At 37.4% G+C, this 12,320-nt stretch overlaps 1 protein-coding gene across 6 annotated transcripts in view; it reads right to left on the bottom strand.

Moving 5' to 3' along the window:
* Window positions 1-12,320, bottom strand: part of LOC127974714 (type II inositol 1,4,5-trisphosphate 5-phosphatase-like) — a 31,349-nt gene that overhangs the window by 10,679 nt on the left and 8,350 nt on the right. For 5 of the 6 annotated variants that reach the window (XM_052578181.1, XM_052578182.1, XM_052578183.1 and 2 more), the window contains 5 exons: window positions 6,406-6,478; window positions 3,363-3,533; window positions 2,650-2,751; window positions 2,441-2,555; window positions 472-588 (listed from right to left, as the gene is read on the bottom strand). In XM_052578181.1, the coding sequence (XP_052434141.1) occupies window positions 472-588; window positions 2,441-2,555; window positions 2,650-2,751; window positions 3,363-3,533; window positions 6,406-6,478 (578 nt within the window). Of the gene's footprint in view, window positions 1-471; window positions 589-2,440; window positions 2,556-2,649; window positions 2,752-3,362; window positions 3,534-6,405; window positions 6,479-11,700; window positions 11,861-12,320 lie in introns of those variants that run through there. The other variant, XM_052578185.1, reaches the window with a different exon arrangement.

Raw genomic sequence — 12,320 nt, 5'->3', positions numbered from 1 at the left:
CCTTGGGTGCCCTTGAGCAAGGCACTGAACCCCGAACTGCTCACCGGGCGCCGCAACATATATGGCTGCCCACTGCTCCGGGTGTGTGTTCACAGTGTGTGTGTGTGTTCACTGCTCTGTGTGTGTGTGCACTTTGAATGGGTTAAATGCAGAGCACAAATTCTGAGTATGGGTCACCATACTTGGCTGGATGTCACGTCACTTTCACTTTCAATTACTTCTTAAAGGGTTAAGGTTAAAGGTTTGGTTTAGGGTAAGTTGTTTTTAATTAGGCATAAGTTACTGTTATTACTAAAGTAAGTCTATGCAACTTGTAAGTCACCTTGAAATAAAGTGTTCCCTTTATCAATTATGAGAGAATTCAGTAACATAGTGAGAGTCATGACTGTGGTTTTTGGAACACATTCAATAAGACTACACAACAATACTATTACTAATACACTACTACTGCTTTTGATAATAACCACTCACCATCCGCCCCATGACGCCTGTGCCGACGGTCTCAACCTCCATCTCAGAGATGTGTGCCGCATGCTCCGCCTTCACATAGAACAACAGCATGATGCCCACCAACCGCACCAGCTTCACCTGCAAAGCACAAATGATCAGAACTGACCAAGGCACTGATGACCATTAGCACTTTTCAATTTTGTGCTTACTGTTAATTTCTCTCGGTTCATGTCAAATTAATTTTGATAAATAAGTCGCACCTGACTATAAGTCGCAGGACCAGCCAAACTATGAAAAAAAGTGCGACTTATTGTCCGGAAAATACAGTAATTATAACCCATCCATATCAGCAGCATCTGGATTAAAGGGGGGGTGAAATGCTCGTTTTCACTCAATATCCTGTTAATCTTGAGTACCTATAGAGTAGTACTGCATCATTCATAACTCCAAAAAGTCTTTATGTTTATCATATTCATAAGAGAAAGATAGTCTGTACCGATTTTTCCCGGAAAAACGTGACGTGTGGGCGGAGCTAAAGAATCATGAGCCCCAGTAGGCTTTTGCGTTGAGAGAGTTTGGAAGCTGTGACACAGATCCAGAGGCTGAAATTTAACAAGAGCAGCATCAGAAACGACGTCTCTATGTGGCATGTACTAAAACTGTATATATTTGCTTAGCGGTTTTGGAAAATGACTAAGTTCCACTTTATGTCGTCTTTTTTTTTTTTAAGCTGTACATGTGGAAAGTGCAGTTTGATGACAACATCGCATGTTGTTTACTTGATGTGCTTACACGCCGATAGCTAAGTTAACAACACAGAGATATTTGAAGCAGTTTTACTCACCGCATGCGGATCGTGACCCTTTTTCATTGGGACTGCATTATCCTTATGTCATGATCCTGCCCTCGTGTCCTTGATTTTTCCTAGTCTTGAGGCAGGATCATGACAGACCCTTGTTTTGTGTACAAGCGCATGGCCTTGTCTTTGGGCCATGTGCTTGTGTTGTCTCGTTCCCTTGCCCCGCCCCCCTTATTATCCCAGTCTTGCCGTGATTGCCCTATCTGTGTCACCTGTCGTGTCTTAATTGTTCCCCCTATTTAGATCTCCTAGTGTGCTCTGTCTTGCGTCGGTTCATTGTGTTACTTATGTGTTTCTCAGATGTGTTCCACACTGGTGACTGTGATTGTATCCTGTATTCCGTGAGTGTTTGTTTATAGTTAGTGTTTAGTGTCTTTATCTGGTCAGCCCTGTCTTGTTTGGTTATTTAGTCCTTACCCTAGGTATTGTTTTCCCCCTCGTGGGTTTTTGTTTTCCCTTTTTGTCAAATAAATCCTGTGTGTACCCGATTCCTGTCTGCACCTGAGTTCCTCCCTTACCAAAACCCTGACACCTTAAGAAATAAATGATGTGCAAACCCGGCGTCAAACTGGGCCTTGTTTGTAAAACAAGCATCTTCGAAATGCAGGGAACAAACAAAAACAGTTGCACAACTCCGTTGATGCTCTGTAAAAATAAACTCCATCCACTGGTCCCTTAATGCTGTTTCTTTTTTTTTTTTTTGGTAATCTGTGCAGGGTTGTCTTGCCCTGGCAACCAGAAACACACTTCTTTTGTGACATTTCGCGACGCTCTCGCTCTGATCAGTGAAGTCTGTTGTGCTCTCAGTGCTCTGCTATACGGGAGCGCACTCTTCCGGGAGAAGTGCCTCAGGACCCATATAAGGAATTTACGCTCCATCTAACGTCACACAGAGCCATACTCGAAAAAAACTTTTCCGAAACTTGTGACAAACCGGAAGTAGTATTTTTGGAACAGAAATAATCCTTCAAACGTACAACTTAATTTTTGAAACTTTGTCCATGTTTAGCATGGGAATCCAACTCTTTAATAGTGTAAAAAACTCAGTATGCATGAAATAGCATTTCACCCCCCCTTTAAGGACATTAGTGCACACTAGGTCATGGGTGAGAGGGCAGAGGAAGTCCTTACTAAAGCGTATTTGGCACCTGGATGGAGGCCCTTGTAGACGGCTAACATCCACTCGGGTTCTTTAGGAGTGTCATTGAAGAGAAACGCCTCTTTACTCAGATCCAGCTCCTGGAAACTACAGATGGAAAACAGCAGGGACTCAGAAACACTGATCTGTTCAACTTCATTACTGTTTAGGTTCATATAAATACAATAATGTGGAGTCTTACCCCACGAGGTAAAAGTCTGGAGGAGTGGCTGTGGACGCCAGCCATGGACTGAGACTTTCCTTTGGATTCTGCCCATTCACATTGTAAGTGCCCAAGAAGAAGCTGTTGGCATACAATGAGAGAGAAAGAGAGAAGCTGTCAGTATAAATTAAGAATCATCTCACATACTGAAACCTCCCAATCAGCCTGAGAGAACTTCTACAAAGATCAAAATGAAACAGGCATACAAAAAAGCAATGAGACTGTATATAACAAAGTTTTATTTTGAAATGGCTATGCTTATGATTGCAAGTGGAAACAACATCACTATGTGTGTATGAATAGTGTTCATGCATGTGCAGCTGTAGGACAGGTTTCCATCCAAAAGGGGGCACCACTGACACAGTGCTGTAACTGTCCTTAAAAATACATTGAATTGAAATCTAGAAATGTAAATCAAAACACTAATAATGTATAACTAATATAAAAATGCAATTAGAGGCATAAAAATGTCGGGCCCCAGTGGCCTCAGGCTGAACTGCAGGGCTCTAATTAACAATATGACACTTCAATAACTCCCGAAATGCCATTTCTGTTTGCATATTGTGAAATGTAGGCCACATGGGACCACAGAGGCCTCCGAAAAGCAGAAGATGCAAATGTTAAAATCAGTGCATGCAGCATGACATAACAGGCAAATGTTAACATCCAGCACGACTGGCACCCCACCGCACCTGTAGGTCTTGATGTAGGTGTAGGCGTCCTCGTTCTTCAGGAGCTCACACTTGATGAGGTTATCCCGCAGGCCGAACTGGGGCATGCCGAGCATCTGGGATTTATTTGCCAGGATGGGCTGCGAGTTTCGGATCAGGTCATCTCTCACCTCACTTTTCACTCTCTCCTGACTGAAACAAAACCAACAAAGTGCTTTAAGACAGAAATACTAATACTTTTATTCAGTTAGGATGCATTAAATTAATCAAAGGACCAATAAAGGCATGTATAATGTTGAAAAAAGTTTATATTTCAAATAAATGTTGTTCTTTACTTTCTATTAATCGAAGAATACTGAAAAAAAAGGATCAAGGTTTCCATAAAAATATTCAGCAGCACATCGAACTGATGCTGAAAATTCAGCTTTGATCACGGGAATGAGTTACTTTTTAATATATTCACATAGAAGACTGTTACTTTAAATTGTAATAATATTTCACAATATTTCTGTGTTTACTGTATTTTTTATCAAATAAATGGAGCCTTGGAGAGCATAAGAGACTTCTTCCAAAGAGATGTTAATACGGTGTCAAATTGTTAATCAAACTGTTTTCTTAAAAATGCAAACAGGTGCGGGGGAAATAGGTGAGAACACTGCATGGATTGAGGTCATTTTTTATAAGTGGAAAACTGGAAAAAAAGACAACAACATTGTGTTGCAACATTTTACAAAAATCAAGATAGAATATATTTGGTCAAAATCCCATGTTATAAAAGATGAAGTGCTAAGCAGAGTATTTAAGACAGCACTGGCTGATTAGACGGAAAAGCTGATCTAAAATGAAAAATGTTTGCTCTCTCACTCTTCACCATTCATCACATCTCAGACCTCAAATACATAAAATATTACACTTTTTAGGCCAGTAGCCCAGGTTTAACGTAGTAAATACTAAACTGAACAATCAAATTTAAAAATACCACATAGAATTAAGTCAATCATTCAGAAATAGTGAGTGATTTACTCTTTTTTTTTTGTTGTTTGATGCATTAATGAAAAAATATTAATAAAACAGACAGCAACAGTTTTTTAGGCTGCTGTCACTTTAAGAACAAATGCCTAATATCTGATCTAATATCCTGATAAACATACAATTTTCTCCTAACTGTTTACATTCACATAGAACATGAGAGGCTCTAGCCAATGGCACATTTTGGCATAACTGTGTCTGTATTTGAACATTCAAGCACAAAAAGTTGATTTGGGATCGCATGTTGTCTGAGAGAGCCGCCTTTCTGTATGCGTGTCGACTTTATTGATGCTTATTGTACTGAGTACAGTAGCTGATTTTACCATCACACACATCCCATTCTTTAATTTCTCATTCAAGTATGTTTCTTTAATAATCTAAAAACCAATATCATTCAGTAGTACAGCAAAGTAAAAAAATATAAAACGTAAAATTTACATTTGTAAAATAAGTAGAAGACAAAACTGCAATTCATATGTGAAGAGATTTTTTTCTTCCACCCATATGATGAAACAAACAATATTTTATATAAAATAAAAAAATGCAAATAAAAAGTAATGTCAATTAATGCATATAAACCAGTGCTGTCAATCAATTGAAAAAATTACTACCGTATTTTCCAGACCATAAGTCACAATTTTTTTCATAAAAATACGGGGTAATTAAGATTTTTTTCCTAAATTAATCGCGATTAATCCCACCTTTGAATTAAATACTTTCACACTGCAATAATTTCACATTCGGTATTCAGATCAATGTACAAACAACATAAAGACAATATATTTTTAATACATGTTTAATGCTATCTTTTTTATGACTGAAGCACCATTGTGCATGCAACTGAAGAGCACGTGCTATGAGCACAGTATTGCTTCTGCACTCGGTTGACTAATGCCTGAAGTGAAGTAAAGTTGGAGTCCGCGTCTGAAACGTCTCCCATTTCATGTGATCATAAATACATTCTACCTTAACATTCTGCCTTAATAAATGCACTTCATGCCAAGAAAAAAAAGAGACAAGAGGCAGCATTTGTGAGAGATGTGGCCAAACCTGCCCCTGCGTTAATTGCATTAAATATTTTTAACGCTTTAAACTGAAAAAAGTGATCACATACATTAGCAAGCTATTTTGACAGCACTAAAATAAACACAATGTGAAAGTATTATTTTAATGTACAGTATTAAGATTTTTGGTTAAATGACTTCACACTCTCTACTCACAACTCACACTTTTAATTATGTTTTAATTAACTAACAAACAGAATTTTATTAACTTTACTTCGAAAAACAAAACCATAGTGATAATTTTATACTGGGTAAGAATGTTTAAAATAATGCTAAAAGAGAATAAAATGTCTCTTTGATAAAATATGACACATCTTTGTAGATGTGAGCTGACATCACACCGTTTTAATTGTTGTGACGTTGTTGACACTGTTTGTTGTGTTGTGATCACATTTTATGACTGAAAATTTGTCTGCAAATTGTCGCCATGAATGACTACACATTAAATCAAATAACTGAAAAAGATCTGCACACTGTTATTCTCCCTTTATTAAAAAAAAATATTTAAAAAATGAACGTTTTGGTCGAAGACCTTCGTCCGGCAAATGCACAGTTGCTGTCTTTTCTCTATTATTTGATGTACCTTTTGATCTTGCACCTGGCCAAGACGTTTTTGGATGTGCGTACTTTGACCCTTTCTTTATACATTAAAAAAAGACAATTAACTGTGCCAATTCATGTTCTGAAAAAATATTTACTTTAACTGAAAATATACTGTAAGTCTAGTAGCTAGTTTGGTTTCTGGTATCAGGCAGCAGTGATTTGGTCAAAATCAATAGGACAGTCTACTGAAACTGTTCAACGAGCTTTCGTCTGGCCTACAGGCAGACAGCTGACAGGCCTGGTTTAAATCAGGAACAGCCAGGAGAAGCAGAACTGTGAGAAGAACTACATATAGTGTGTGTTTATTTATGAAAACAACATAAAAATGAGCTGAGCTAACTGTGTCTGCATTAAAGTGGGGAATGTACCTGTCATGCACGCTGTCTCTGGTCCGCTCGTCCTCTTTCTTATGTCCGCTGTTGTTGGCTGCGTGTGCTCTTTCTGCAAAGGTGGAGACAGATTTCACAGACAAAGCTCAACTCAGATTAGTCTACAGCATTGCATAAACAGCACTTAAAACTCAAGTCAGATATCTCATCATTTCAGGGGAGAGACCTACAGCTCTTTACTAGCACTCAAATTCCTGATCGTATCAAAAGGGAGTTTGTTACAGCAGTTTGTCAGAAATCTCCTCTGATAACAAGCGGAGCAGAACAGGTCAAAGTTCCTCGGCTCAATCATGAATCAGAAGTCATGAGGCTGCAGAAAAGATGAATGTAGGAGGAACCAAAACAAACATAAGCTTCCTCAAAACTATTTCATCCCGGGCAGGAAATCTCAAAGGAAAGGTTTGGCAACAATGGTTTCTGCATTAACACAATAAAGTTTGGTAACAAATCCTTTATAGAGCTTTGACTGGCTAATATTGGCCTGTGGGCAGCACACTGCACTATGTTAGCGCCCGAGCTACATGTTTCAATGCTAATGAAGAAAGACATAGCCAGAAACATGAAGACTTGATTAAAGTCAGCATGAAATGAAAATTTACAGTACAATTTATTTGTGCATAAGTTCCTTTTTTTTTTTTTTTTTTTACTGTGTAATGTTTAATCTAAATGTCATAACTGGACCTTTTGTTGAAATGATCTATTACACTCGAATGTCCAAATATAGAAGAAATATACAAGATCTGTAGCTACTTCTGTTTCATTGCAATTATAATACTAAATAAATAACTAAATAGACACACCTGCACATTAGGTATTTGCTTAAACACTTGGATATTATAAATGTATTTCTGATGAATGCATTGTTGTTGTTTTTTTTGTCCTTGGAATGGACTAGAAAACCCTGCTTAAATTTCAAAAAGGCATTCATGAAGTACAAGTGCTGGTCATATTATTAGAATATCATTAAAAAGTTGATTTATTTCACTAATTCCATTCAAAAAGTTAAACTTGTATATTATATTCATTCATTACACACAGGATGATATATTTCAAATGTTTATTTCTTTTCATTTTGATGATTATAACTGACAACTAAGGAAAATCCCAAATATCAGTATCTCAGAAAATTAGAATATTGTGAAAAGGTTCAATATTGAAGACACCTGGTGTCACACTCTAATCAGCTAATTAACTCAAAACACCTGCAAAGCCTTTAAATGGTCTCTCAGTCTAGTTCTGTAGGCTACACAATCATGGGGAAGACTGCTGACTTGACAGTTGTCCAAAAGACAATCATTGACACCTTGCACAAGGGCAGGAAACAAAAGGTCATTGCAAAAGAGTCTGGCTGTTCACAGAGCTCTGTGTCCAAGCACATTAATAGAGAGGCGAAGGGAAGGAAAAGATGTGGTCAAAAAAAGTGTATAAGCAATAGGGATAAACGCACCCTGGAGAGGATTGTGGAACAAAACCCATTCAAAAATGTGGGGGAGATTCACAGTGGACTGCAGCTGGAGTCAGTGCTTCAAGAACCACTACACACAGACGTATGCAAGACATGGGTTTCAGCTTCGCATTCCTTGTGTCAAGCCACTCTTGAACAACAGACAGCATCAGGAGCGTCTCGTGGTCCACAGTTATGTTCTCTGATGAAAGTAAATTTTACATTTCCTTTGGAAATCAGGGTCCCAGAGTCTGGAGGAAGAGAGGAGAGGCACACAATCCACGTTGCTTGAGGTCCAGTGTAAAGTATCCACAGTTAGTTATAGTTTGGGGTGCCATGTCATCTGCTGGTCTTGGTCCACTGTGTTTTCTGAGGTCCAAGGTCAACACAGCCGTATACCAGGAAGTTTTAGAGCACTTCATGCTTCCTGCTGCTGACCAACTTTATGGAGATGCATATTTCATTTTCCAACAGGACTTGGCACCTGCACACAGTGCTAAAGCTTCCAGTACCTGGTTTAAAGTCCATGGTATCCCTGTTCTTGATTGGCCAGCAACCTCGTCTGACCTTACTGTGAAGAGGAAGATGCGATATGCCGGACCCAAGAATGCAGAAGAGCTGAAGGCCACTATAGATACTGAATTTTGGATTTTCCTTAGTTGTCAGGTATAATCATCAAAATTAAAGAAATAAACATTTGAAATATATCAGACTGTGTGTAATGAATGAATATAATATACAAGTTTCACTTTTTGAATGGAATTAGTGAAATAAATCAACTTCTTGATGATATTCTAATTATATGACTGGCACCTATAGAAAGTGAGACATCAGTCCAAAAAAATAAAAAATAAAATAAACTTATATATATATATATATATATATATATATATATATATATATGTACACACACACACACATACAGTGGTGTGAAAAAGTGTTCCCCCCTTCTGATTTCTTAATTATTTGCTTGTTTGTCACACTTTAATGCTTCAGATCATCAAACAATTTTAAATATTAGTCAGAGATAACACAAGTAAACACAACATGCAGATTTTAAATGAAGGTTTTTATTAAGGGAAAACAAAATCCAAAACTACATGGCCCCGTATGAAGAAGTATTTGCCCCCTTGTTAAAACTGTGGTTTATCACACCTGAGTTCAGTTTCTCTAGCCACACCCAGGCCTGATTACTGTCACACCTGTTCACAATAGTGTTGGGCGATATGGTCATTTTTCAAATCGTCATATGGTCAGCCCCTGAGAACAACGATACACAAAATTATTGTGCATGAGTGGAGTAAGAGAGAGACTTGTTGTTCTTGTCATAGCAGAACTATTTGGTTTTTTAAACACGCAGGTGGGCGAGAGGGAGCCTATGGAATCACCAATAATCTAAAAAAATACCTTCAAACATACTGATAAACTAATGTTAAATATAAAATACTGTCATTGATAGCCGAAATATAATAGGCTGCCTAATAAAAATAATAATAATAATTATTATTATTATAATTTAATACATTAATAGGAGAATGAGCCTAATATCGTTTTGACTATTGACAGAGACATCTGCTTATGTCGATATCTCTGACTATCGTTGATAGTTCACAATCAATAAATCTCTTAAATAGGATCTGACTGACAAAGTGAAGCAGACCAAAAGATCCTCAAAAGCTAGACATCATGCCAAGATCCAAAAAAATTCAGAAACAAATGAAAAAGAAAGTAATTGAGATCTATCAGTCTGGAAAAGGCTATAAAGCCATTTCTAAAGCTTTGGGACACAGTGAAAGCCATTATACACAAATGGCAAAAACATGGAACAGTGGATGATCTTCCCAGGAGTGACCAGCTGACCAAAATTACCCCAAGAGCACAGCGACGACTCATCCAAGAGGTCATAGAAGACCCCACAAAAACATCCAAAGACCTGCAGGCCTCCCTTGCCTCAGTTAAAGTCAGTGTTCATGACCCCATCATAAGAAAGAGACTGGGCAAAAATGGTCTGCATGGCAGAGATCCAAGACGAAAACTGCTGCTGAGCAAAAAGAACATAAAGGCTCGTCTCAGTATTACCAGAAAACATCTTGATGATCCCCAAGACTTTTTGGAAAATACTCTGTGGACTGACGAGACAAAAGTTTTACTTTTTGGAAGGCATGTGTCCCATTACGTCTGGCGTAAAAGTAACACCGCATTTCAGAAAAAGAACATCATACGTGTGATAGTCTGGGGCTGTTTTGCTGAAATAATTGGAACCATGAATTCTGCTGTTCACCAAAAAATCCTGAAGGAGAATCCGGCCATCTGTTCATGACCTCAAGCTGGAGCAAACTTGTGATCTGCAGCAGGACAATGATCCAAAATACACCAGCTAGTCCACCTCTGAATGGCTGAAGAAAAACTAAATGAAGACTTTGGAGTGGCCTAGTCAAAGTCTGATCTGAATCCTATTGAGATGCTTAAAAAGGCGGTTCATGCTCGAAAAACCTCCAGTGTGGGTGAATTACAACACTTCTGCATAGATGAGTGGACAAAAATTCCTCCTCAGCGCTGTAACAGACTCATTGCATGTTATCGCAAGCGCTTGATTGCAGTTGTTGCTGCTAAGGGTGGCCCGACCAGTTATTAGGTTTAGGGGGCAAACTTCTTCACACAGGCCCATGTAGTTTTGGATTTTGTTTCCCCTTAATAATAAAAACCTTCATTTAAAAACTTGTATTTACTTGTGTCATCTTTGCCTAAAATGTAAATTTGTATCATGATCTGAAACATTAAAGTGTGACAAACATGGAAAAAAAAAAGAAATCAGAAGGGGGCAAACACTTTTACACACCACTGTAATTACACGTTCTAACAAAGATTTTAAGTAAAAAAAAAATGTATCCAGTATTATATTGTAAATATCTCACAAAGACTGTAAAAATTATATTTTATTTGATACATTTTCATTACAAAAATGTATATCATAATAAGTTAAAATACGAACAGAACAATTTCAAAGTTGAATGGAACAATTTACAAGAGTATCTTGAGCATCAATGGGAACTAGAAATGGATTTAAATTAAATCTTATTTACTTTGTGACCTATAAACAATGCAGAATCTGAAATAAAAACCAGATTTTGAAGATTTTGTGGGATGTAATTGGTTTTTAATTAATTAATTATTTTTATTTTTTTCCCTGTGGTGTGACAACAAATATTGAGTGAAAGTTGCAAATATTACAAAATTAGACAGATGTTTAATATAAAAAATATATGATAAAATAATAATAATAAATAAAATACTTTCACATGTGTGGAATGATGTCACAAAGCAGGCCACTACAGTCAACTACCCCATAATACTTAATAGTGTTAGTGATTAACAAGCAGATAAGCAGAAACAAATAAAGATATTAGCAAATACAGAGATTAACACTTTATAACCCTGCCAGGCTATCACCTCTACATCCATACAGTACACATGATCAATTCCTTTATGTTTCTATTTCAAATCCTAACTAGTCAGCATTTCTGAGCAGTTAAAGTTTTCTTAATGTAAGAATATTCGAGTATTTTTGTTGCTTTAGGAGTCAGATTCTCACCGTCCAGAAGTGCTCTCTAGGTAGGCAGCTCACTAGGGTTTGAGTCAATCACAACAAAACACACTTCACTGAGACAAATCAGATGAACCCGAGTTATTTTATGTCTACTCGGAGTGTTCCTGTCATACAACAGAAAAGACGTTTGTATTTATATACGTTACATACATACATACATATCTATAACGTTGTCGGTTTACTTTGTTTAAATTTATAATCTAACCGAGAACACTTTTCTTACCATTTAATCCAGTCGTATGAGACATCAACCTGTTTTTTGCATTCTGACTGTAGTTACACCGTCACGGACCGATTCCAGTTCATTTGACACTAAATAGCTTTTGGCACAGAGCGCTACTATGCTGAAAGTCATGAATATTAATGCCGTCATCCTGACGTCGCCTCGTAAACTTCCCCTAGCGTCCAGCCACACGAGTCTTCACAAGCGCTTAATTAACAACGTCAGCTTTGCAGCCAATCAAATAAGGCCGTTGGCGTGACGTCCCATTTCAATTATTATTCATGAGCACAGCCTTCGCCACAGTAGCATTCGTCATGACGAAGCTTGCAGACTAGAGCGGTCTAACACAAAGCAATCGATTGAGAATTAGACTCGACAAGCTAATAATATTTTCACAACTTTTATACAATAACATAATGTAAAGACAATGCTATTCATAATAAACAACACCGAGATTCCAGCCCAACAATATATCCAGTGCTAACTTCCTTCCAACTGTAATACAACTATAATGCAAATATGAATTCTGAGAACAAGGAGGACAGTGCTGTTACTGTCATCTAAAACTTTTATTAAAACTACCAAAAACTATTTTTGTTAATTGAAAAAATTCTGAAATA

The sequence above is a fragment of the Carassius gibelio genome, chromosome B16 (genome assembly GCF_023724105.1).
Source record: "Carassius gibelio isolate Cgi1373 ecotype wild population from Czech Republic chromosome B16, carGib1.2-hapl.c, whole genome shotgun sequence".
NCBI lineage: Eukaryota > Metazoa > Chordata > Actinopteri > Cypriniformes > Cyprinidae > Carassius > Carassius gibelio.
Note: the sequence above shows the minus strand (reverse complement) of the source record. Positions and strands in the feature narration are given on the sequence as shown.